Source organism: Elgaria multicarinata, chromosome 16 (genome assembly GCF_023053635.1).
Source record: "Elgaria multicarinata webbii isolate HBS135686 ecotype San Diego chromosome 16, rElgMul1.1.pri, whole genome shotgun sequence".
NCBI classification, from domain to species: domain Eukaryota; kingdom Metazoa; phylum Chordata; class Lepidosauria; order Squamata; family Anguidae; genus Elgaria; species Elgaria multicarinata.
In genome coordinates, this window is record NC_086186.1 from 1,591,965 (window position 1) to 1,617,145 (window position 25,181).

Here is a 25,181-nt window from a genome sequence, read left to right on the forward strand (position 1 = left end):
GGAAGAGTTTCAGCTGCAGAAACTGCTGCTTTACCGCTCTGCGCCACACTGGCAGGGAGGGAGCCCAGAAACCCGTGACCCCTCTGCATGTTAGCATTCTCCACAGACAAGAGCCCTCGCCCTCTTCGCCAGCAGCGCCACCTGCTTCTCCCTTTGCCTCTCGCTCTGCCCAAGCAACAGCAGTGGGGAAAAGCAGATGCAGTAGAAGCCCACGGCCCAGGTGCTCACCAGCGCCTGCTGGGGAGGAGGAAAGGCTCAATGGGAGAGGGGCGCATTGGGGGGGGGGCGTCTTGTCCACAGGTCCTCAAAAACGTGGAGCCGGCACTCAATAGGACCAGCAACAAAGTGTTGCAGCACGGTGTGCGCTCTGCTAAATAACGGGCTCAAGTTAAAGGAAGCCAGATTCCAGCTGGACATCAGGAAAAACTTCCTGACTGTTAGAGCAGTGCAACGGTGGAATCAGTTACCTAGGGAGGTTGTGGGCTCTCCCACACTAGAGGCCTTCAAGAGGCAGCTGGACAACCATCTGTCGGGGAAGCTTTAGGGTGGATTCCTGCATTGAGCAGGGGGTTGGACTAGATGGCCTTGTAGACCCTTCCAACTCTGCTATTCTATGATTCTATGCTCTGGATCCCAGCTACTCCATTCCAATGCTCCCTCCCCCACCCTGTTCTCCATTTTTCTTTACAACGGCCAGCCAGCATTCTGGGGTCACTGAGCCTGCTCGGTCCTCACTGGGCTAGGGGTTCTCCTCCAATAGGGCTTCACCCCCCCCACACACACACAAAGGTTTTTTGTAGTTTTGCAGACTTCGGGGTCCCTTCCCTCTCTAAGATTCAATGAATGCAAACAGCAGCACTGAAATGAGTGGGCCCGGCTCCCGCGGCCACTCGCCCAGAGCTTCATCCGCCTGAGAATGGAAAGGCTCAAAGTGGCAGCAGCGTGGCCAGCACCTAACGTCTCAGACCCTGCTGGTCCCTTTCTGGAGATGACTTCCGTCCGTTCCCACGGCAAGGTGTTGACCACGAGGAGGCTTCCGTCGGTCTCCCAACCACACGCCAGCAGGCCTCCAAGCAGAGACTGCACAGCAGCCTCCAGAAGCTGAGCTCCGGCACTGCGGATTTCTGGGGGGGAAAGGAAAAAGCAAACCGTGGTTGTGCGGACATCATGCGCAACCATGGTTTATCGTGACAGGAAGAAACCCACCCCACCCCACCCCACCCCCAGTTGACTTGCATGCTCTCCTTGTTCTCCTCTGGCACAGCCGAGAGGAAGAGACTGGACGTTTCGGCTTCCATCTCTGATCTCGACTCGTGGCTGTCCTTTCTCCTCTCTGACAACTCTCCTACTCTGATCTTGGGTGACTTCAATATCCATGTGGATGACCCTCACGATACTGCAGCTCTACGATTTCGCTCCTTATCTTCCTCTTACGATCTTAAGCTCTGGTCTGAAGCACCCACACATTCCCTTGGACACTGTCTGGATCTTGTCCTCACTCGGAACTGCTCTGTCCTGGACTTTTCTATTGCTGACTTTCCTCTGTCAGATCACCATCTAGTCTCTTTCAATATTACTCACAATCCTCCTCCTTCACGTCCCGCTTCACGCCCTGTCGTGACCTGCATTCTATCAACTATGAGGCTTTTTCTCAGTCTCTAGCCTCCTCCCTTCCTTCTGTCTTCACAGCCGTCTCCTTGGACTCAGCCATCTCCTCCTTTAACTCCTCCTTATCTTCAACTCTTGACAATCTTGCTCCATCTACAACTCGGATAGTTCGCCCCTCTCAACCCCAACCGTGGCTCACCTCTTTCCTCCGCTACCTTCGCTCTTGTTCCCAGGCAGCCGAACGCCTGTGGCGTAAGACCAGGGACTGGGTGGACTTTGTCCATTACAAATTTGTTCTCTCCTCTTTCTCTTCTGCCATCTCACTGGCCAAACAGCAGCACTACTCAACGTTGATCCAGTCAAATGCTAGGCACCCTCAGCGGCTCTTCGCGTCCTTCAATTCTCTTCTGAAGCCTAATCCACCATCTCTCCCCGCCTCTCTGTCTGCCAATGACTTTGCCTCTTTCTTCAATGCTAAAATCCAAACTATTTGCTCCGATCTGGCCAGCTCTGCTCCGCTTCCAGCTCCTGTTCCTCACCTGTCAGTTCCTCCTGCAACTCTCTCGGTGTTCCCTTCGGTCTCAGCTGATGAACTGTCTAAAATACTGCGCTCGTCGAAGCCTTCCACTTGTTCCCGTGATCCGATTCCCTCTCGCGTCTTTATTAATCTTATCCCCGCTATCCTCCTGTCCTTGCTTCACATCATTAATTCTTCTCTGTCCTCTGGTTCATTTCCTTCTGCTTTTAAACATGCTACAGTCTCTCCCATTCTCAAAAAACCCACTCTTGATCGACTATCTCTAACTACCGACCTGTCTCTCTGTTGCCTCTTGTCTCAAAGATCCTGGAACGTGTGGCCTACTCTCGTTGTCTTGACTTTCTCTCTAGTAACTCTGCTCTGGATCCCTTTCAATCTGGATTCCGTCCTTTGCATTCCACTGAAACAGCCCTTACCAAGATCACCAATGATCTTCTTACTGCCAAGTCTAAAGGCCATTATTCCGTTCTTATTCTCCCTGATCTAACTGCAGCCTTTGACACGGTTGATCACGATCTTCTCTTAGATTCCCTCCATGACCTTGGACTCTGTGGCTCTGTCTATAACTGGTTCGCCTCCTATCTAGAGGGTCGCTCTTTCAGCATGTCGGCTAACGGCACCTCGTCCTCCTCTTTTCCCCTTTCAGTAGGGGTTCCCCAAGGCTCGGTGCTTGGCCCGTTGTTGTTTTCTTTATACATGTTGCCCTTGGGTAAGCTTATTCAATCTCATGGCCTCCAATATCACCTGTATGCCGATGATACACAATTATATCTCTCATCTCCGGAACTTTCTCCTGATGTTCACGATCGTATCTCGGCATGTCTTTCAGGTATCTCAGCCTGACTGCTTCATCGTCGTTTGAAACTTAATATGGCAAAAACTGAACTGCTTGTTTTTCCTCCTAAACCTTCTCCTCACCTCTCATTCTCTCTTACTGTCAACGATGTCACGCTTACTCCGGTCAAGGAAGCTCGTAGTCTTGGCTTTATATTTGATTCCTCGCTCTCCTTTATTCCTCATATCGAGGCAGTAGCTAAATCCTGTCGTTTCTTCCTGTATAATATTGCCAGGATTCGACCATTTTTGTCTGTCTCTTCTGCCAAGACTCTCGTTCACGCACTGGTTATCTCTCGGTTGGACTACTGCAACCTTCTTCTCTCTGGCCTTCCTTCGTCTCACATCAGTCCGCTGGTCTCTGTCCACCACTCTGCTGCTAAGATCATCTTCTTGGCCCGCCGCTCTGACCATGTCACTCCACTTCTGAAATCTCTTCATTGGCTTCCAATTCACTCCAGAATCCAATATAAACTTCTCCTGCTGACCTTCAAACTTTTCACAGTCTAGCTCCTGCCTATCTCTCCTCTCTCATCTCACACTATCGCCCCGCTCGTGCTCTCCGCTCCTCTGATGCCATGCTTCTCGCCTGCCCAAGGGCCTCTACTTCCCTTACTCGGCTTCGTCCTTTTTCTTCTGCTGCCCCTTACGCCTGGAACGCTCTTCCAGAACACTTGAGAACTACAAACTCAATCACAGCTTTTAAAACTCAGCTAAAAACTTTTCTTTTCCCTATAGCTTTTAAATATTGAGTTTGTTCTGACTCTATACTGTTAGCTTCACCCTACCCGGTGCCTGTTTACACTTCCCTGTGCCTGTTTGCATTCTCTTTCCCTCCTTATTGTTTACTGCAACTTTATTAGATTGTAAGCCTATGCGGCAGGGTCTTGCTATTTACTGTTTTGCTCTGTACAGAACCATGTACATTGATGGTGCTATATAAATAAATAAATAAATAAATAATAATAATAATAATAATAATAATAATAATAATAATAATAATAATAATAGTTATGTCATGGGAATCCTCTACTGAGGAAGCCCACCTGTCACCCCGGAGGTCCTGGGTGGGGAGGGCGGGATTCTCTCCTGCCCCCAGTCTACGTCGGCTGGCAGTCCCTCGCCAGGGCTTCAGGTGGGTCTTTCCCCAGCACTGCCTGCAGGGGCTGCCCAGGGGCTGAACGTGGGGCCTCCTGCACACTGAGCCGCAGCAGCTCCGGAGATCAGCTGCGGGCCCCCGCTGAGGAGTGTGTGGCCCTCAGCAAGTGCCCAACGCTGCCCACTCCCAAAGCCAGCCCTGCTCTGCCTCCTCACCTGCATAGTACCTCATGGCATCCTCGGCTACGAGCTGGATGCAGCTGCCCGGCAGGACATCGTGGAACTGATTCAGGAGCAGCAGCCTGCAGCAACAAGGTGGGGGGGGGAGGGACAAAGGGTGACCTGTTTGGGATGTAGCACCAAAGATGGCGGTTTAGCACTACTGGAGCCAAAGGCAGCTCACCCGGAGCTCACGCTCTCCCGTCTCCCGGTGCAGCTACAAGGAAATCAGAAGCATGGGCTCTCTGTTTTAAAATAAGGTGGAGTTCATTGTTATATCTGAACTGGGGAAATCCTAGCTAGTTTAACTATTTATTCTAGCTAGCTGATTCTAGCTATGGTTTGTTAGCAGGCCAGGATCATAAGCCATGGTTCGTTCCTGGCTCATTTCCCAAAACAACTTTAGAATTGATTATAAAAGTGGGAAGTAAGTTTCTAGTCCTTGTTGTTATGAAACTGTACCTGGAAGTGTGCTGGGAGGGCAAACAGTTCAGGGATCCATGGAAAAGGCCGCCTGGTGACTCACCTCTCCCTTTTAGCCTCCAGCCCTACTCTGTGATCCCCACTCCCCACTACTGCTTCTACAGCCACAAGACCCCATGTTCCAGAAAACACGGAATATTTGCACAGTTGTACCTCCAGAGGTGCTGAAGCTTGGCAGAAGGGTACTGGAACGAAGGCTCCCTCGACAAAGCCAAGCTGCTCAGGACCTCGATGTCGTGGAGAAGGCGCTCGCACTCCCGATTCCCTTTCTTAATCTGATTCCAAAAATAGAAGGCATTTGGATTTTACAGGAAACTGCGGAACACCAGCTTATTAACAAAAGGAACAGATCAGACATTAAAACCAGATACTGTTAAGCACGGATGATAAATCGTACAGACCAACAAAAAATAACCCCCAATTACAGCGTCAGCCAGCACGAAAGCCTTCTGAAAGAAGGCGGCCTTCCCAACCTGGTTCCCTCCAGATGCCTCAAGACTACAACTCCCATCATCCCCATGCCAGCATGGGAGTCGTAGTCCAACATATCTGGAGGGCACTAGGTTCAGGAAGGCTGGCATGTGTCAATTGGGGCTTGGCCGGCCCCCTGGGAAGGGCGTTCCACACAGTCGGGGCCACTGCCCAAAGGGACCCGCTCCTGGTAGACCCTTCCTTGCTAAGCAGAACCGCAGGTGCTGACTGGTGTGCAGGCGGGGTCCTCTACGGGGGAAGGCCATCCTCCAAGTACAAATGATAAGAAGTCACAAAATGCGCAAGCTGTGAAGTCCTGCAGTTCTGCCGAGGAAAGAGAACTTGCTCCCATTCTTCTCATTCCCCCAACGCGTCTCCCCCACCAGCTTCTCTCGCCTGGCAGCGGACTCACAACTCAGCATCATGCGAGAAGAGAAGCAGAGGCACTGGTGGAAAGTTTACAGAAACCATTCCCAGCCCCCGTTTCCCGTTTAGTACACCAGAAACAGGAATTTCAGAAGACACAGACCAGTGGAGGTGAAGCCAGGCTGGGCTGTGCAGCGGTGAGACTTCACACTGACCTTACAGCCATCCGCCACGACCCGCCCTTGCGCGCACTGACCTGCCCATGGGTGGTGTATGTGCCGTTGTGCAGCTCCAGGAACAGTTCTCCAACCCACGTGCAGAGCTGAGCTTTTTCCTTCTCCAGGGCAGAGAAAAGCCGGTCAGGTGCAGACATCTGAATCCTGCAAGACAGACACCGTTGCAAGACCGCTCACAGGAGTGGCAGAACAGAGTCCCAGAGCTGGGAGAGGACTTGGAGGGCATCCAGGCCGACCCCTACTCCAGGCAGCAGGAATCTCGCAATGGCAGCCTCCCTGCCCAGCTGCTGCTCCAATACCTCTGGCAAAGGAGAGACGGTGAGGTCCCAGCGCAGCCTCTGCAGCTCAGCATGGCCAATCAGCTCTTCCGCTTGGAAGTAGCTCTGTGGGGACGGAGCCCCGGCTTTGCAGGCCAAAGGTCCCTGGTTCAATCCCGGCAGCATCTCCAAGCAGGGGTGGGCAAAGACGACCACCTGAAGCCCTGGAGAGCCTTTGCTGCCCCTCCAGGAAGGGCCACAGACTTCCAGCCTGGGGCTCCCTCCCCATGGTTTGGACTTCAACTCCCTTCAGTGCCAGCCATGGCGCCAACAAGCCAGGAATCCTGGGAATTGTGGCGCAAAGCATCTGGAGGGCACCAGATTGGGGGAGGCTGGTGGAGGCAAGACTCCGCTAGATGGGCCCAGGCCCTGACTCTAGAGGAGGCAGCTCCCCATGGTCCTGGTCTGCCTGCCCCGAATCCTGGCCCGAGCTCCCCTTCTCCAATCAGGGAAGCCGCTCTCTTCATGCGCAACGATGACATCTCATACGCTTGTCTTCGTTCTGGTTTCATTACCAGTGGAGTCTCTCACATCCGGGGAGACTGACCTGGGGAGGCCATCGGTGTCCTTCATCCTCCTTAGCCTGTCCAGTATCTTCTGGGTTGGTCCTCCTCCCCCATCTCCAAACCCAAAGAGAGCGGCACTGTGGTTCACACGGCCCTTGTCCTGATTATTCTTCACGGTTTTTAACATCTAGGAGAGATGCAACGCATAGGTGAGACATGCAGGCTTTTGCAATGACCGGTTCCACATCTAACTCTTTTGCCAAAGGAGTGTCCCTAGCTCTAGTCAACTATGGCTGCTGCAATCCTATGCACAACTTCCCCTGGGCACATTTGCAAGGCAATACTGTGCAACTGCACCTGCCCACTGTGTTCATATCCTTCCATTGGGAGAACTGACCATGCACTCTTGCTCCGTTACTCATCCATCAGTTACTTGCAGATCATAAACGAAGCAAGAGCATAATATTTTCTTCGATCTGGCCTTCCCTTGCAGCTACCTGTCTTCAGAACAGACAGCACCATACTGGATCCTGGGGAGGAACAGCAGAGCCAGGGGAGCTGGCTTCACTCACCTCTTCCACACGGCCAGCCAGCCCATAGGAATCGGCAGGTGGGAAGTGGGCCAAAACCTGAGACCCATCGATGCCTTCCCAGAAAAAGGTGTTGTGCTGTAAGAAGAAAACCACAGGTAACCCATTAACAGCCCAATCCGATCCTAGAAGAAGCCCTCAGCGGCCAGCACGGCTACCCTTCATTTCTATCCCCACCCCCTTTGCAGGAAACGAAGGGAATCTGGAGCTAAGTTCCAATTGGGGGATTCAGGGGTCAGGAGTTCCAAAGCAAACTGGAGTGTGGCAGGACTGCGTAGGCGTGTTTTAGCAGCAGGAGCAACAGCTGCAAGCCAGGGGGGGAAGTCTTTTCTCTCAAGCTTTCAGTGGTCTTTTCTCTCAAGGCTTTGGTTACAGAGATTTGGGGGTCATTTATTAATGGACAAGCCTACCCACCATTCATTAACTAGTCGGGGTGGGGTGGGGTACCCCATAAAGCTGCCAGGCCTATTTGAACAGTACAAGCACACCTGAGCACCCTTTTGAGCAACTTAAGGGAAAGCTGCTTATTGCTTGATCGGGCCATTTACGAGCGCTTTTCTAATTTAAAGAAGTCTCACCGGGAAAGTGTTCACGAGGTTCCAGCTGAGCTTCTGAGTTAGGAAACGGCGTATCCCACATCCACGCATCACTTGGGGCAGTTGTGCCGAGTAGCCAAATGTGTCTGGCAGCCAGAACTGATGGCGAAGGAAAGAGCGTGGAAGCAGAGACACCCTGAGAACGCCAGCGCTGCCCTGCAGGGTCAGGCCAAGGGGCCGCCCCGCCCAGTGGCCTTTGCCCAACAGCGACCAAGAAGTTTCTCTGCTCGAGAAACTCCCAAGCGGGGCCTGGAAACCATCAACCTCCCCCGGTGGTGTTTTGCCAATATCTGGTTTCTAGAGGTATCGTAGAAATACAAATAACAGGCTCATTCTCCAAGTCCAGATCCATATTTAACTGGGATGTAGACCCTCAGGCCCGTGTCTCCCCACCCCAGCACTGGAAAGAGGACAATTCAGGTTGTGTCTGGGACCCTGACTGGAAGCAAAGCAGAAATGAGCACGAACCTCTGAGCAGAGCTTCCCAAATTCCTGCTGGAAGAATCGCTGTCCCTGCAGGAACTGCCGGACCATGGACTCCCCACTAGGAAGGTTCCCATCCTGGGGAAGAAACACAAACCTTTAACCATGGCTTCTAATAGTGTATTTTAAATGCATTTGTATTGCTGTTGTCATTGAAATGGTGTACTTCAGTGTTTCATGTGAACCATGTAAATCGTCGTCATCCTCATCCTCATCCTGTAGCCCTTACGCAGAAGTTTTAAGCCTGCACTCCTCCCTCCCTCCCTCCCTCCCCTTCCCCCCACAGGGCTGGCAACCATCTTCACTTGCTCCCTCTTGGAAGGATTCCCACCACAGCCAAGACTTAACTTGATCCTGCCATTCTTGGCTCTCAGGCTCTGAGGGAAGATCAGACTGTGCGGACCAGAGAATACCATGAAATCTCTTTCTTTAATTCTCAGTTGCAACACTTGCCTTTTAAGCAGAAAGGAGAACGGTTCCGCTCTCTCCGGCCTTAGCAGCGTTCCGAGAAACGAGGAAGGATGAATCCTTACCATTTCCACCCAGGTGCCCCCAACAGGGATGAAACGTCCCTCTTTGGCAAAGTTCTGGATCGTAGTGTACAAACCAGGATACCAGTTCTTCACCCATTCAAACTGCTGCGCCTGTAGAAAAAAGTGGCAGCCACGTATCTCATTTTAGAAAAGGCTGGGTTTTATCCATTTTCTGTGGCTTATAGGAAAAAAGTAACTGCTACTACCCAGATTCACATGAAGCGTGACTCCAGAAGTGTGAGTTAATAATCAGTATTTGATTTTTTTTAAAAAAAATTCTAATGCTGCTGCTCAGCCAAACAGGCTCCCAGGATAGTTTGCATATAATCAATAAGACAAGACAGTCTCTGCCTACTGGCTTAGTCTAAAATGACAAGACACACAAGGAAAAAGGGATGGGGAGGGGAGAGGAAGGAAAATGAAGCCTTTCCCCAGGGCTGGTGCCATGGCCCTGCTTCTGGCTCTCACCTCCCTCCATACAGCCTCCTGGAATGGCTGCTGGAGGGGGAGCCGTCCTGGGGCTGGACTTTCTGCTGGGTTGGTGGAATGGCTCTGTTCCCCTCTCTTTTCAGCATTCCGGCACGGCTGCTAGCAGGCAATACCCGTCCCAAACTGGGTGCCAGCGCTCTTTCGGCCCTCCAGACCAGAAAACAATAGATCTAAGAAGGGGCTGCTTTAAAAAACTGAACCCAGGACCTTCTGCATGTAGAAAACTGAACCCAGGGCTCTGTAATGGAGCTGCACACACCCACACCCAAAATAATAACAGCAACACAGAACTCTTGAGTCAGAAAAAGAAATCCAGGCTAAACATAGATGTACATATACTGTACGTGACAATCAATACCTGTGAGCAGACAAAGGTGAACTCCGGGTTCTTCTCCATCAGGCGTATGACAGTCACCCAGCTCCGCGCACATTTACGGATCGTCTCCTCATAAGGCCACAGCCAGGCTAAGACGACAATTGCAGGCAGACTTTCTCTGTCATGCTCATTTTGATTTTATGATGCCCGCATAGCCCTCTTACCATCACAAGTCTAGGTTACCTGTCCTCATAGCAGGAGGGGCAGAAATAAGGTTCTCATCTGGGATTCAAATATTACTAATAAATAAATAGACGTAACAAAGTTGGATTCTGCTTATAAATCAGGCACATCCTGTCCAAAGTGAACCTGCCAGCCCAGCCCAGCCCAGCCCAGCCCACAAATGGTCTCTTCTCCCCATCCTGCTTTACCAAAGGGTGCCAAATGTCCCGTAGGTGCCCTTCCTGAGCCGCTGCGCTGAAAGGCACACTGGGCGCGCTCCTCTTACCAGAATCAATGTGGCAGTGGCCCATTGCATGGATGACATGCTGGCTCTCGCCATTCTTCTGGCCGAAGACGGAACAGGCGAGCGCATGTGCCGCAGCAAAAACTGGTGGGTTGGCGACATCACACAGGTTCACCATCTGATTGGCCACATAGAGTGCCTGGAAGCTCCGTTGGTTTCCTTCCCCAAGGTGCTATAGAGAAAGCGAAATGTAAACGCCCATTGCTTTAGCAAAATGTGCTGCCTGGGCAAAACCGAACGAAGGGACAATTTTCATATTTGGAAACCAATTCCCCAACGCGAAATACACATTACCAGTATTGCTTACTAATGCTCTGCTACATTCTGATGCTTTTCTTGAATTGTCTAGGGTCACACAACCAAAATGAATTCTTTGGTAAGTCTACAATCCATGGCATGTTTATGAAGGGGCAATCCGTGGGACCAGCTGCCAAGCGGACACAGGCTCGCAGTTAGGACAGTCAGCCAATGGCCAGCCGACTCAAACCCCCCCCTCCCCCGGGCTGTACCTGTTGGATACGGGTGCCGAAAAAGGAAGCCCATGCTAGCTGCTTTCAAACATAAGTACAAACACTGACTTCATTAGAGTGGGGGGTGAGGGGAGGGTGCAGAACTCTCGGGGTCCCAGTCTGGCCACGCTCCCTGTCCCCCCCAATCACTGATCATGTGCTAATTTCCCAGCATGTGAGCAGTTTCCCCCCATCCTAAAAGCTTGGAATGCCTCTCCTGAAGCTGGCTGATGGGCAGAGAGCTTTAAGCTAAATGGTGCTGGTCTTTTGGCCCCGGCCACCACTGGAATGCGCCCCCCTCCCCCCGAGAGCTTCTCTGACGTGGAATCCAGCCCTCCTCCCCTGCATTAGCGAGGAGCAAAAACAGTAAACACTGAAATGATAGAAAAGTGAACTACACACTTTACCGTGGCCATGTCCAGAAGGATCTCGAAGTCTACCAGAAGCTCATGGACATCCCTGTTGAAAACCACGAGCTCTGCCTTGTGCAAGGAGAACCTCTTGTCCAGATCAGGTGGTGCAATCATGCAGCCCTTCCCAGCTCCAAAGAGACCATTGCAGGCAACCTCCACGTACAGAGTCAAGCTGCAGAAGTCAAAGACATCAACCGTCTCATCCCTTTGTTCTTTAATATGGGGGCCCAGAGCAGGGCCTTCTCGGTGGTTGCATCTATATTGAGGAATTCCCTGCCCAAGTACCTCAATTCTTTTCATTGGCACCTGGCTGTTCGGGCAGACACAAATATACACTCTTATACTTACTTACACTGTATTACTACAGCCCCGTAGCCATTGTCAGCTTGAAATTCTTTATTTTTAGGGCTTTTCCCATGAGGAAATTTCAGTACTCATCTCTACTCTTCAATACTATGAGATGAGAAGCAGCACTCAAAAGTTCCCACTTCTGCACAAATATTTGAAAAAGTACACAAAGAACTGCCTTCTGTTGTGTCTGATCACCGCAGCACTGAGACAAACACTGTCAGAGAGATTTGGACAGCTGCAGAATACAATATCCTCAGAGCCCCTACACTCCAGGTGCATCTGGCAACCCTACAAGTCACTGCTTTAAAACCAAGATTGCCAAAACAAAGTGTACAAAGATCAGTTTATGGGGTCTCAGCAATCTGTCCTGCCTGCTTTCCTAGAAAACAAAGAGATGTCCTGCTGAATTCCTTACTCACCTGTGGGGGTCTGTCTCTTTGAGACTATCTGTCAGAATATAGCTGATCTTCTCACCTTCTTGAGTCAAACCCTGTCAATGGAAATATATGTGGGAGAGAGGCGACCAGGAGTTAAGCCAGCCTTGTAAGTAAGCCAGCAAAAGTTACGGCCTTGCTAAGAGGCTCATGGCGCAATGCTGGAAATGGTCTCAGGACTGCCACTTACCTGAACAGGTTGAGCATCCCTCCAAACCATTCCCTCTCCTTCACTTTCCCAAAGGAGATGTACTTCCTTTCCTGCCCACTCTCTGGGGATGCTCAGTTCTACTTTGAACCAGCATGTGTGCCACCTTAAGAGAAATGACATACCCGCTTTCAGAATGCCCCCCATTTTTTTTAATGCAAAAGGTTATTTTAATTTTTCACAGGTCAACAGTCTCAATGGGGACTGCATTTTGGTGCATCTCTATTTACCTATAAGAAGAATTCTTAGCAGCCATGAAAATCTGAGACTTATAGTGCAATGCTATACCTATCTCCTTAGAAGTCCCATTGGGAACAGGACTGTAGCCTTAGACGGCAAATCCTGTGCCAATTTATCTCGGAATAAGTAAACCACATTTAACTCAGTGGGGCCTACTTCTGAATAGGCATGTGTACGAAATCTTAAAAGCACCAAGCCATCCATACATGCTAATAAAACAAGCAAGAGATTTAGGGATACAACTTGTCCAATCATCAACTTCATGGCATGTGCTATCTCCCATCAACAATTTTATGTTCGGTTAAGATATAAGATCACCAATTATTGTGGGGGAGAATCAGCAACTGGTTTAACATATGTCCAACAGGCATTCATTTTCTGGTTGGTTTTCAGAGACAGATTGTTTGCATAACCAAACCACAAACTATCCATTTGCTTATTAGGATCTAGAAAAAAGACTGCAAATTCATCCCTCTGTGACATAACAACATTCAGTTTAAGCATCCTGGGTCCCCCTTCATTATTTTGTAAGGGAATCCTTACGTGCTTCCAAATGAGTTCCCAACTTTTACAGGCATGAATTCTTGTCTGATAGCTTCATCATATGGAATTCGTTGTGAAGTTTCAAAGCAAGAGAGAGATGTCAATGAGCAGGTATCACCAAACAACCTGAAGTTAAAAATACACAGCCATGACATCACCTCTTTGAAGTAGTATTTGAAAGGACATCTAAAGGTAAAATTGTAGGATTTACATGCTTCCATCTAACCAATAGGAGTTCTCATGGCAGCTTTAACTATTTTCATTAAGGGGTTTTTAATTGATGGATGTGTCAGTGTGTGTTTTTGTTCTGGGAACATACAGTGACTACATATCTCCAGAGATACTGAAAGCTGCGAAGAGGTGACTCGTGTAAAGAAAAGCTCTCACCCGCAAGAGTATTCCCCTGCCCCACATGACATACTGCATCAAGAGGTAGCCAAGGAATGCGCTTTATTTGGTTCCAACACTTTTCAAATTAGGATATTCTTCACAAGCACCCATGAACGCAACCAACGTTTAAGTGTGCAAATGAGTCTGAGGGCATCTGCTGCGTTGGTGCAGCTGTCTTGTTTGTAATTCCTTAGCAAAACGTTATGCCTGTGGTTTGAGTAAGCCCAGGTGATTTGGATACTTAGTGGCTCTGTAGAAAACCCTTCAGGACTAGAGAAAGCGTAACCTTGCTTTTCCTGATGGTTTCAATCAGCAACGGTATAACAACTACCAGTAAACCTGACATTTCATTTCTCTTTTTATGGGCCTTATATATAAGGCCGGCTGCTTCTAGGTCTTGAACAGGCCGCGTTATGGCTATGCAGGCACGACGGTTCGGATGGCAGAGGACTGAACCTGCTGCCGTTTAAAGGGCAGCTGCGGGGCCGCGTACAGCGCCGCCGGCGACCCCCTCCCCTCCTAAGCATGAGAAGCGGGGCTCCCTCGAGGCCCTTCGGCGTCGCTCGTGCTGCATTAGCGGCCCCTGAGGCCGCCGCCGCCGCCCAAGAGCCCCCAGGGCCGCCTCGAAGGGATCCCCTACGAGGGACGAACTCAAGAGGCGGGTGGGCCAGGAGCGGGGGAAGGTTTTCGCAAACGGACCCACACAAGCTCACCTGCCCCGCAAGTTGCAGTCAGTGAAGTAGGTGTCGGAAGTGAACTTTTCCACCCGCTCGAGTGTGGTGCGCCGGTGCTTCAATACCGCAGGCGTAAAATCTGCTCCGGGCCTCGCCATAGCTCCGTAGGACCCAAGGACGCCCCCTCCCCCCGCTCGGGTGCGGCGCACAAATAACTCCCCCGAGAACCGCGAGCGAGCACGACAGTTCCGGCCTTCCCAGCGCCCCCGAAGGGCAGCGGCAGCAGAAAACGGGGCATGCGCACGAGGGGGGAGTGAGGCCTCCCGGCTCGTGCCCTGAGTTTGACGTTCCGGGGCGCAGGAGCTTCTGCTGCATTCTGGCCAAAGGAGAGGCTGCGTTTTCCTCCGAGAACATCCCTCCCCCGCGAGAAATCCTCCTGGCCAGGGAAAGCGGGTCACTCCTGCACGTCTGGAAAGGCCGCCCTGCAACTCTCTCCAGACAAAGGCAATATTCAGCCCACCCAGAACGCAACTGGTGGGGCCAGATCTTCACCAAGCAGGATAAAACACTTTGAAAACGTTTTGAAAACTGTATGTGGAGCGTGACCTGGGCCCCAACATTTGTCAAAACTGTTACAAACCGTTTTAAAGCAGTAGTGTAGATCCTGCCAGGGTTTCCTCGCAAAAAGGGTTTGAATGAGCAGCAGCGTCTGAATTTGGGGGTAAAGTAGTGAAGGGTGGCAAGGCTTGCGGGCTCCCTTGTGTATGTTTGGAGCTCCTTGGCTCTGCAGTCACCTTTGTGGAGCGCACCTGCTTTTTGCAGGACCCATGTGGCCAGGTTCTGGTGGGTGCCTGGTCCTCCTTGGCATCCGAGGTTGGCCCTAGGCTAGAGGAAGCTGAGTGCACAGGGGCGTCTCGCTCAAAAGACACACAACATCTTGTGGCACCTTCAAGACTCGCGTATTTAATGTGGCGTCATAAGCTTCATGGACTGGAGTCCACTGAACAGAAAGTTAAGAACATCAGAAGTGCCCTGATGCTGGAACAGTCCAAGGGTCCATCCAGTCTAGCACTCGGTTCACACAGTGGCCAACCAGCCATCGGCCAGGGACCAACAAGCAGGACACAGTGCAACAGCACCCTCCCACCCATGTTCCCCAACAACTGGTGCACACGGGCTTACTGGCTCGAATGCTGAAGATAGCACACAACCATCAGGGCTAGTAGCCATGGATAGCCTTATCCATCCCCTTTTTAAAGCCATCCAAATTGGTGGCCTTGTGTTGGCCATGTGTTTGTACAATCCTAGACTTCTTTCTTTTTAAAATTATGGGCTGGGGCCAAAGGCATAAGGCGCAAAGCCAGAAATATCAGCCCAGCTGATGAACCCGTGATGAGGGGTGGATGGACAGACAGACGACGGCTCCAGGGTGGCCCCCACCAGGTCTAAATTCTGCACCCCTTTTAAAAGGGCACTTGTTAAACGCCTTGGGGCCAAGGTGGATTTCAGGAGGCATTAACATGTTTTAAATCAAAACGGATGTAACGGGTGTGACTGTGGGGAACGCACGTCCAGATCCCTGTTAGCTGGGCAACGCTCAGCACAGGCCTTGGAAGCCCAGGCGCTCATCAGCCGCGTCATGGGCGCAATAAGCACCTCCCATCCTCAGGCTAACGGCACGAGCCTAAGCAAGATCACTCGGGAGTAAGTCCCGCAGGGTGCAGTCGGACTCACTCCCCATCCGTTTTGGCAGTAACGCGCCTAGAAGGACGGGGCGCCCGGCGGCACCGATCCCGCGCCGGGTTACTCAGGAGCAGCTGCTAATGCGATCCGCGGGGCCGCATCCAAGCTCCAGCGTGGCGCATTACTCGGGAGTAAACCCCACCGCCGAGGCTCCGCCCCGGGCTGACGAGGCCTGGAACGCCCCCTCCCCCCTCCTAGGCAAATACGAGAGAGCGAGAATGTCAAAGCAGCCCCCAAGTCTCGCGAGAGCTGCGCTCTTCCACTCCCACACCCCCAACTTTACGCTGCCCTCCTCCTCACTCCCCTCCGTCCAGGTACACCACACACAGGGGTGGGGGGACAGAGAGGCGCCATTCTCGCGAGATTTCGGCCCGCTTTCCTTTCTTGCGGCCGCCCTAACTCTCGCGAGAGCACGGGCAGCCCAATGAGGGGCTGAGGGAGGCGTTCAGGCACGAAGCCCGTCATCGCCTCTTATCCTCCAGCCCCCCCCCTCTCTCTCTCGCGGTGTTTGAGGGGAGGCCTCCGCCCCCCTCCCACAGAGTTGCCCCCCACCGACCTACCGAACAGCCAAGAGACGACTCCCCTCCTCCCCCCACCGCATCCTCCTTCTGTGGGATTTATCATGGAGGCGGCCGGGACAGGTCAGTCCACACCGGGGAGGGGGAGGGTGTCGGTGACGCGCGGGTGGCCCCCACCCTCAGGCCTGCCCCCACCTCATTCCTCCCCCCTCCTTCAGGCCTGCCCCCACCTCATTCCTCCCCACCCTCAGGCCTGCCCCCACCTCATTCTTCCCCCTCCCTCAGGCCTTCCCCCCATTCTTCCCCCTCAGGCCTGCCCCCCCTCATTCCTCCCCCCTCCTTCAGGCCTGCCCCCACCTCATTCCTCCCCACCCTCAGGCCTGCCCCCACCTCATTCTTCCCCCTCCCTCAGGCCTGCCCCCCATTCTTCCCCCTCAGGCCTGCCCCCCTCATTCCTCCCCCCTCAGGCCTGCCCCCACCTCATTCCTCCCCCCACTTCATTCCTCCCCCCTCAGGCCTGCCTCCACCTCATTCCTCCCCCCTCAGGCCTGCCTCCCATTCCTCCCCCCACCTCTCCTGCCCCTGCACTGCATCACTGCCTCTTTCCCTTTGTGCCAGCAAATACCTGCCCTTTGTCCCTTTCTCTCTCTCTCCCCCCCCCCGCCAACTCCCCCCCCCACAGACCCCCTCGTCCTTAAAGGCTGGTAGTGTTCTGCAGCCATCTTCCCTCTTTCTCTCCCCCCCTCCCCAAAATGCTTTCTCTAGGAGGCAAAAGCACAGGCCCAGTTCTCATTAATGGGGGTGAGGGGGACACTAGTCCTACTCAGAGCAGGTCCATTGAAATGTATGGGAGTTTGAGTTAGATTAATGTTGGGTGGGACCCACCGGAGAGGGCTGTACCACTTCAGGTGGCAGGTTGTGTTGCATTGTGTGTATGGAGACCAGGGGAGGTTGCATAAGTGGATGCTCCTCTGTAAAAGAAAAAAAAAATCAGCCTCTGCATGGGGTGATATATAAATACTGTAAAATAAATAAATATGAATAAATAAAACTAATACTTCTTTTGGAAATTTTCTGTCCACACAATTTTCACCTATACAGCAGGGGTAGTTCAGTATTATGCCGCCTAAGAAATAAAAGCACATATGTATAGTTCTCATGGGGGTGGGGGATTAAAGCTCTGTCAGGGCTGTAATGCTTAAGGCAGCAGGTGGGGCAATTGAATGCCACTCCATACAGGGTATTGTTGTTTTTCTATTCCCTGTACATAGAGAACTAGCATGTCAGGGAAAAGGCTGAGGCCCTTGGCACTCTTCATTTTCTATGTGCAGGGAGTTATTAGATGCTCCCTGAAACTCCCTTGAAACTCAAGTTCCAATGGACATTACTTTCCCCCAAGTTGCTAGGAAATTCCATGTGCAGGAATATTTTAAAAAAATATGTATGAAGTAGCAGCAGGTTGTTGTTTTTTAAAAAAAATATTATGGAGTAGCAGCTGTCACCTATGTGAATTCCTCCTCCCCTTCAGTCTGAAGCGGTGCAACCCCGATACAAGTTTAAACACCTTCTCTCTCAAGTGAAAACTAGGCAGTGGTTGGTTGTCATTACTTTTATAGCTTTTTGTTGCCATGTCCTTTGAAAAAAGAAAGAAAAAATTGTCTTATGTGGCTCAAGTATCAATTTTCATAGTTGCCCTCCACTCTTGTGTTTATCTAATATTGTCCTTTTGCTAGCCTTTTTTCTGCACTCTTTATCTTATTCAGCAAGTGCCTGAGGATTTTTGTAGCTTGACCAGTGCACATCAGGATGTTAAAAAGAGATGATGGTGCTGGTCTGTGCAGTTTGTCATGTGCCTATCAATCTCTCTCTCTCTCTCTCTCACTTACACACACACACACACACACACTATTCCTCAGCAAAACCATCAGCCCTATCTGCTGAACAGTGATGTGCATGCTCAAATAGCAGAGGAAATGGAAATAATCTTAAAATGTACTTGGGAGTGACTCTTTTCTGTGTCAAATTAAAAGCCTCCACTAGCAAAATGGCTTTACCAGATGATGAATCCAAGTTAGCAAAATGGCCAAGAATATTCTTCCTCATACTCAATTTGTATCAGCATATTATGGGGGAGACTTTAAAAGAAAGATCCTAAGTTATTAATGCTTGGGAACTGTTAGTTCAACTGTGAACAGCAGTATTGTGGGTTGTTATGGACACATCCTCCCCAACCCCTAAAAGGCCACCATTTAATAGTGAGTGGAGTTCATGTAGCTCATACCTTCATTGAAAAAATATTTGGTTTAATAGTTCTTCAAGTATTGCATTTTAAACAAAATATTTAGAAGCTATATTGCCCATCTTTTAACCCTTACTTTTTCAAAGAATAAAAACTCCAAAGCTGAAGTATTAATAATTTGGACCATGTTAACGGAGACAATATTTATAGATGTGTAGTTAAACTTGCATAGTACTGTTGTAAAGAAAACTAATGATATATATTTCATTACAGTGTGTGTAAATTTTACTTAAACTGTAATCAGAGTTTTTAGTTTATACAATAAAAAATCACTTAGTCATAACCTCTGGCTCTGCTAAACGTAGTCCCCATTAATCTAAAGCTTTACCTGCTTTGTTATTGATGCTTGTCTTTCAATAATCAAGCAGCAATAAAATGGCAGGATCAGAATCCAGCACAGTACTAAATTGTGAGAACAAACCAAAGAGATCAGCAGGGCAATTTGATGTGCATTTCTTTGGAAGTAAGTCTCGCTATGTTCAGTGGGATTTTTATTTCTAGGCACATTGTGTTTAGGATTGCAATTTAAATGTGCTTAACTCTGAATTGTGACCCATTTATTTATTTATTGCATTTATTATACTACCCAATAGCTGAAGCTCACTGGATGGTTCACAATATAATGTATTCCTGTTTCAGGATGGGGGGAAATCCCTTTAGTTAAAATGCAGAATAGCTGTTTTATTCCTCCAGATGTTGTTGCTTTCAAATGTAGCTATTGTATAATCAAAACGGACGGTTAAGAGAGGATTGGAGGAGAGTGAATAAATTTAATCTATTACACAATAACTAAAGAGCAGTGGTGGTAAATCGTGCTAAACTACTCTAGCTTGTATTTAGAATTGTTCCCTATGTCCTTTAGAATTCTAGTACAGTTCAACCAAAGTTAACCTCCTAAACCTTCTCCTCATCTCTCATTCTCTCTTACTGTCAATGATGTTACGCTTACTCCAGTCAAGGAAGCTCGTAGTCTTGGCTTTATATTTGATTCCTCGCTCTCCTTTATTCCTCATATTAAGGCAGTAGCTAAATCCTGACGTTTTTTCCTGTATAATATTGCCAGGATTCGATCATTTTTGTCTGTCTCTTCTGCCAAGACTCTTGTTCATGCATTGGTTATTTCTCGGTTGGACTACTGCAACCTTCTTCTCACTGGCCTTCCTTCTTCTCACATCAGTCCGTTGGTTTCTGTTCACCACTCTGCTGCTAAGATCATCTTCTCGGCTCGCCGCTCTGACCATGTTACTCCACTGCTGAAATCTCTTCATTGGCTTCCAATTAACTTCAGAATCCAATATAAACTTCTCCTGTTGACCTACAAAGCTTTTCACTGTCTAGCTCCTTCCTATCTCTCCTCTCTCATCTCACACTATTGCCCCGCTCGTGCTCTTCGCTCCTCTGATGCCATGTTTCTTGCCTGCCCAAGGGTCTCTACTTCCCTTGCTTGGCTTCGTCCATTTTCTTCTGCTGCCCCTTATGCCTGGAACGCTCTTCCAGAACATTTGAGAACTACAAGTTCAACCACAGCTTTTAAAGCTCAGCTAAAAACTTTTCTTTTTCCTAAAGCTTTTAAAACTTGATTTTGTTCTGACTTTATACTGTTAGTTTTACCCTACCCAGTGCCTGTTTACCCTACCCTGTGCCTGTTTGCATTCTCTTCCCCTCCTTATTGTTTTATTATGATTTTATTAGAATGTAAGCCTATGCGGCAGGGTCTTGCTATTTACTGTTTTACTCTGTACAGCACCATGTACATTGATGGTGCTATATAAATAAATAAATAAATAAATAATAATAATAACCTGCAAATGTTAACGCGTTTTATATGGTTAAAGCTGAAAACATAAGCATACTCATTTGGATGTAAGCTTCAGTTGCTGTCTTTGGACATAATGAGTCTGTTCTCACATGACAACTCATTTGTTAAATAATTTATGTGTTAAATAATCTTCTGCTTAATTCCATAACCCACAATCGACTCAGCAACCCATCATGCTGACCGTGATGTCCAAACCAAGACCACTGGGTTGTTTAGGGGCTAAATTACTAAGCAGTTAACCCAACAACAAACCATGGGTTAATTATTGGGTTTGGGTTCTGATGTCTTGAGTTCCGATGTCGCACTCAACAGGTGACAATAGTTGGTTGGTGAGTAAAAGCAGAAGAGGTATGCATGCTGCTGGTAGTGCGCCTGGTCGCTCCTGCATGACACCTCATCAGTTTTTAAACCGATGGGTTGTCATTTTGTGTGAATCAGGTCAATGGTAAGCCAGGATTCCTGGCTTACTGTGAACAAGCTATGTGGTAGTGCATACAGCCTATTTGTTCCCGCCTTGCTTCTTTCAGAAGCGAGTAAACAGCCCAGAAATGTTTACCTACATATTAAATCTGATCATGGTTCATGGTTTGTTGCTCCCAAACAAACCAGGCTTTGTAAGCCAACATCATCCACTGGCTTGTTTGGGAACAACAGACCAGGATCCTGGGTTTGGATGTAACACAAAGCTAACCATTTCTTCTTTGTTTACCCACTCACACAAGCAAATGGGCCATGTTTACCGGCACACAGTTTGTTCCTGGTAATCCTGGTTTATTGTTATGTGTGAACATGGGTAGTGTGGCTAAACCAGAGTTTAGTGCTACAGGAACCGACCTAGTTAACCTATGAAGAGATAAGTTTCCACTTGCATTTCCTTGCATTTCCTTTGTCCAAACTGAGAACTGATGTTTAGTGTTATTTATGGACCTTAGGGATTGTACAGCATGGTTAGAAGTTGGCTTGTTCCCCTAAACCATAGTTAAGACAAACTGCTGTTTATTTGGATTTGGATAAACTAAGTAACCTCAGTTAGTTAAAACAGAAGCAACAGCTCCTGACCTCATCGCAGCAGCACAGGAGAAGCAGTGGTGGTGGTGGGGAGTAGGAGCCCTGAGGCTGATGCATATAATGTCAAACCCATGTTTAGTGTTACATGCTAACCAGGCTGCTGACGTGAATGGAGCATGCAAGTAAACTGTGTTCAAATAAGAATATTTAGGGGGAAATGCAGCATAAATAGTGCTTTATTTCAATCAATCATTTGTAGGTTTAAATGCCAGATAAGTGGTACTTCTCATTTAGGTTTACCCTTATACTTTTTATCCTATTTTGTTATACGTTCACAATGTCTGTTTAGTCACAAGGCCAGTCTAAATCAGTGGCCTTCAGCCTTTTCAGATCTAGGGCCCAGCTTCAACACCAGCCTGAAACATGGGAGCCACACTTGTCAGTAGGGCTTAAACCTATGCATATTTGTGAGAAAATAAGTCCTAATGCATTTAGTGTGGCTTTCACCAAGGTAAGCATCCAAGGGATTGCAGCTTTACAACCTTATGTATGTATGTTCTGAAGTATTGTGGTCAATCGAGCTTACCTGGTAATAGTTCTACATAGGATCACCGCCTTAGCTTATTTATTTATTTATTACATTTTTATACCGCCCAATAGCCGAAGTTCTCTGGGCGGTTCACAAAAACCGCTTCCTATCGTAGGTGCCTTCCTCCTCTTTGTGTATGTGTAGGAAGTTAAGGTCAGTCGTTAACTCCCTTTTCATACTATTGTACTGTAAATCTGCACTATTATAAATTATTTTGTGACTTGATAATTATCTGTATGGTTTGTCTTTCAGATCACCTGTTCAAGCATTTAATTGAAACACTGAATGACAGAACAGGCAAGAAGTTCTACAATGTTGCTAAACTAGGAAGCACCAAATATGGTAACAATTCCTTTTTCTTTTGTATCCGTATGGCTGTACTAATCAGCAGTGTGACCTCTGTAATATTTAATGAAGTAAATGCATTTTCTTTTATAGGTTAATATGAATTTCTGGTTTTCTTGTTCAGAACAGACAGCTTGATTTAATGTATCCTGTGAAACTGTTGCATACTCAAGGGAGATGTGTATAGTTAAGCCACTTAATTCATATCCTGGGCTTTTCTCCATAGTGTCTAAAATAGACATTCTTTCAGGAATATTTCCTTCTCAGTTTTAAGCTAATAATGAATTGAGGCAGTTGAAATTCATATAAATCAAGGCAGTAGTTTTGAAGTTCCTCATAGGTCTGTTACAATGCAATTTAAGTTATGGCTTGAAGCAAATTGATTGTTCTGTGGCTGTGATTCATGGAGAAAAGAGCAGGGTGTGTATATACACACTGTCTGTTTTCCATTGGGGCACTGTTGTGATGCACAAAGTTAATCATGCTTGTATCCCAAACAGGCCCTGTTCGTTTTAGCAGAACTTAATTAAAAATACTGCCTCGTGGATTAAATCCTTTACTGTGACTGTTTTCTGCAATGTCTGGAACAATTTAGCAGAAGTAGGCTGTAATCCCAAAGACACTTACTAGGGTGCAAGTCCCTAGTTCTGAGTAAACATGTTTTGGATTGTGCTTCTACCTCACTGCTGTTTGCTAAAATTCCAAGTAGGAGATAAGTCATAGTGATTCCATTGCGATTGACTCTGGTTGGGTCATTAACTCAAACAGTGTCAGTGTAGGTTTTATAAAAGAAAGATACTCCGCCTCAACTTTGACCCTTCTTGGTTCACTCAAAAGCCTGTGGAAAACTTCCAAAATGCTGTATTTGTGGAAATACTTTTAACTTCTGTCCTTACTAGGCCTTCAGTACATCTCTGGTTTAGTTTAAACAAATGTGCAGTGCAACTTCTTTATTTCTGGTTCAAAGTTGCTGTATATTTCCACAGTACTAGAGGCTATTTGGTTAATTTTACAGCGCAATCCTGCGTATGTTTACTGAGAAGTCCTGCTGAGTTCAATGGAATTTACTGCTGAGTAAGCATGCCTAGAATTGCAGGCTTAGTTTATCAATTTGTTCAGCCTGGCTGCTGTTGGCCTGCAATTGTTATCTTATAAAACAAGTATACAAATGTTTCTTGCTGTGTTTAGCTTCTGAAAAGCAGATTTATTAAGCTGTAAAACTGCCTTATACAGAGCACGGCCAGGGGTCCATCTAACTCAGTACTGCCTTTCAAGTTAAGATCAGGAGTGAAAGAGTTGTAATAGAGCAGGCGTCTTCTATGACCAGGAATTCAGATTAGGCAAGCCCTTGAGATCAGGGCTAGGGTGAGGATCCATTTGTAAGCATGACCAGAAAATGTATATAGATAGCCCAGCACAAGCCTCCAAAACAGAACACAATAACCCGGGGCGGGGGGGGGGGGGGCTGCTATGTGGCACACTGGAAAATTGTGAATTGGGAAGTTTTCCAGTGAAATTAGTTTAATTTACATATGGTCATTTGGCTGAGAAGAAAAACATTTTGCATCGCAAAGTCTTCTGGTGCCTTAGCAAGTTTATTTTACTTGTTTTTAGTAAACAACAAAGCTTTAAAAAGTAACCCATGTTATTTTTTTGCCCCAATAACCTCACAAGTATTTGATCTGAAATATTTGAAGGGGGGAAATTAAAGCTCACTTAATGTGTTCTAAATATATTCTGTAGAATTTTTAAATAGGACTAGTTGCATGAGCTTAAAGACAATAGCAAGTAATTCCCTTACACTGTTTAAATTAAACAAAAAGTACTGAAAACTCCTGGGACAGCAATCCTGTGGTCCCTAGAGAGCATCCCAGAGACTATGAATGTATGAAATGGGAAATTTTCTGTGGAAAAATTAAGTACTGGGAAAATTCCCATCCCACATCACTGCATCCATTCTAGGATGTTCATCATGCTTGGTAACCGGTGTCAGAAATCTCTCCCTTAACTCTGGCCTCTCAAAAGGCATTTGTTTTCTTTTATATCCTTCCCTCTTTTCTAGCAGGGAATTCAAGGCAATGCATATAGGGCCCCAAGGCATTCTCCCATCCAAGCACTGCTTTGCATCCACAGGGTTGCAGCAGCATGTGCCTGTGGACGATGCCAGTCATACATTTCACTCATTTTGTTCTGATACGTTCTGTGTTCTGTCTATATAAATATTGGAAGTTGAGATCAGAGAGATTCAGCTGTAGACAAGCTATGGTTTGAAAACCTTGAAGATAATTATTACATTCCTTGATATTCAGCTAAAGAACAAGTGCATAAGTGTCCACGTTCCTAATTAGACAGAGGAAATTGCAAGAGGTATAGAGGTTTCATAAATAGCTGTCTGTTCAGTTAGCCTTTGGATGAATCACCTAATGAGGGAGAAATTAACACAACTAATTTAAATGAAGCTAGTGAACCCTGCAGCTGCAGTTTGTGCTCTCCAGAGCTAAAAAACTAGCATGTGGACCTGTTAAACTTGCTAACCAACGCTCTCTCATTTGGCTGAGTTATTTTATTGCCATTTATTGTCGTGAATTAACTGTTAGATAGAACGATCGCTCGTTCCTTCTGAGGTGCTGGTGGCAAATCCCTGTGCATGTCACATCCTCACTTTAGAAGTCTTGGGATCTCCAGTTTGCCATCTAGATTGTATTCCTAGCCTTCACAAGGGAGAACTGTTCTACAGTGTTCATGGTGGTATCTCAAGAAGGCTCAAACAAGAAGGCAAATAAAACCACAAATTCATGTTTAAACTAAATGTTCTCTAAGTTCACACCATTTAAAAACTTTTTGCTGTGTAGTTCATTTAACAGCAAGGAAAACACAGTTCTCCTGATT

General features: G+C 48.0%; 2 protein-coding genes across 3 annotated transcripts in view; one reads left to right on the top strand and one right to left on the bottom strand.

Annotated features, from left to right (window-relative positions):
- Positions 1–14,167, bottom strand: part of MAN2C1 (mannosidase alpha class 2C member 1) — a 19,740-nt gene extending 5,573 nt beyond the window's left edge. For both annotated transcript variants that reach the window (XM_063142470.1, XM_063142471.1), the window contains exons 1-16: positions 14,011–14,167; positions 12,908–13,033; positions 12,107–12,230; positions 11,902–11,972; positions 11,126–11,303; positions 10,192–10,381; positions 9,726–9,832; positions 8,879–8,989; positions 8,331–8,423; positions 7,845–7,961; positions 7,249–7,344; positions 6,718–6,863; positions 5,874–5,997; positions 4,934–5,055; positions 4,295–4,380; positions 954–1,124 (exon numbers count right to left, since the gene is read on the bottom strand). In XM_063142470.1, coding sequence (XP_062998540.1) covers positions 954–1,124; positions 4,295–4,380; positions 4,934–5,055; positions 5,874–5,997; positions 6,718–6,863; positions 7,249–7,344; positions 7,845–7,961; positions 8,331–8,423; positions 8,879–8,989; positions 9,726–9,832; positions 10,192–10,381; positions 11,126–11,303; positions 11,902–11,972; positions 12,107–12,230; positions 12,908–13,033; positions 14,011–14,129 — 1,981 coding nt within the window. In that variant the 5' untranslated portion in view covers positions 14,130–14,167. The remainder of the gene's footprint in view (positions 1–953; positions 1,125–4,294; positions 4,381–4,933; positions 5,056–5,873; positions 5,998–6,717; positions 6,864–7,248; positions 7,345–7,844; positions 7,962–8,330; positions 8,424–8,878; positions 8,990–9,725; positions 9,833–10,191; positions 10,382–11,125; positions 11,304–11,901; positions 11,973–12,106; positions 12,231–12,907; positions 13,034–14,010) is intronic.
- A 2,021-nt stretch (positions 14,168–16,188) lies between these two features.
- The window catches only part of IREB2 (iron responsive element binding protein 2), a 30,882-nt gene continuing 21,889 nt past the window's right edge, over positions 16,189–25,181 (top strand). The window contains exons 1-2 of the mRNA XM_063142730.1: positions 16,189–16,355; positions 22,200–22,289. Coding sequence (XP_062998800.1) covers positions 16,337–16,355; positions 22,200–22,289 — 109 coding nt within the window. The 5' untranslated portion in view covers positions 16,189–16,336. The remainder of the gene's footprint in view (positions 16,356–22,199; positions 22,290–25,181) is intronic.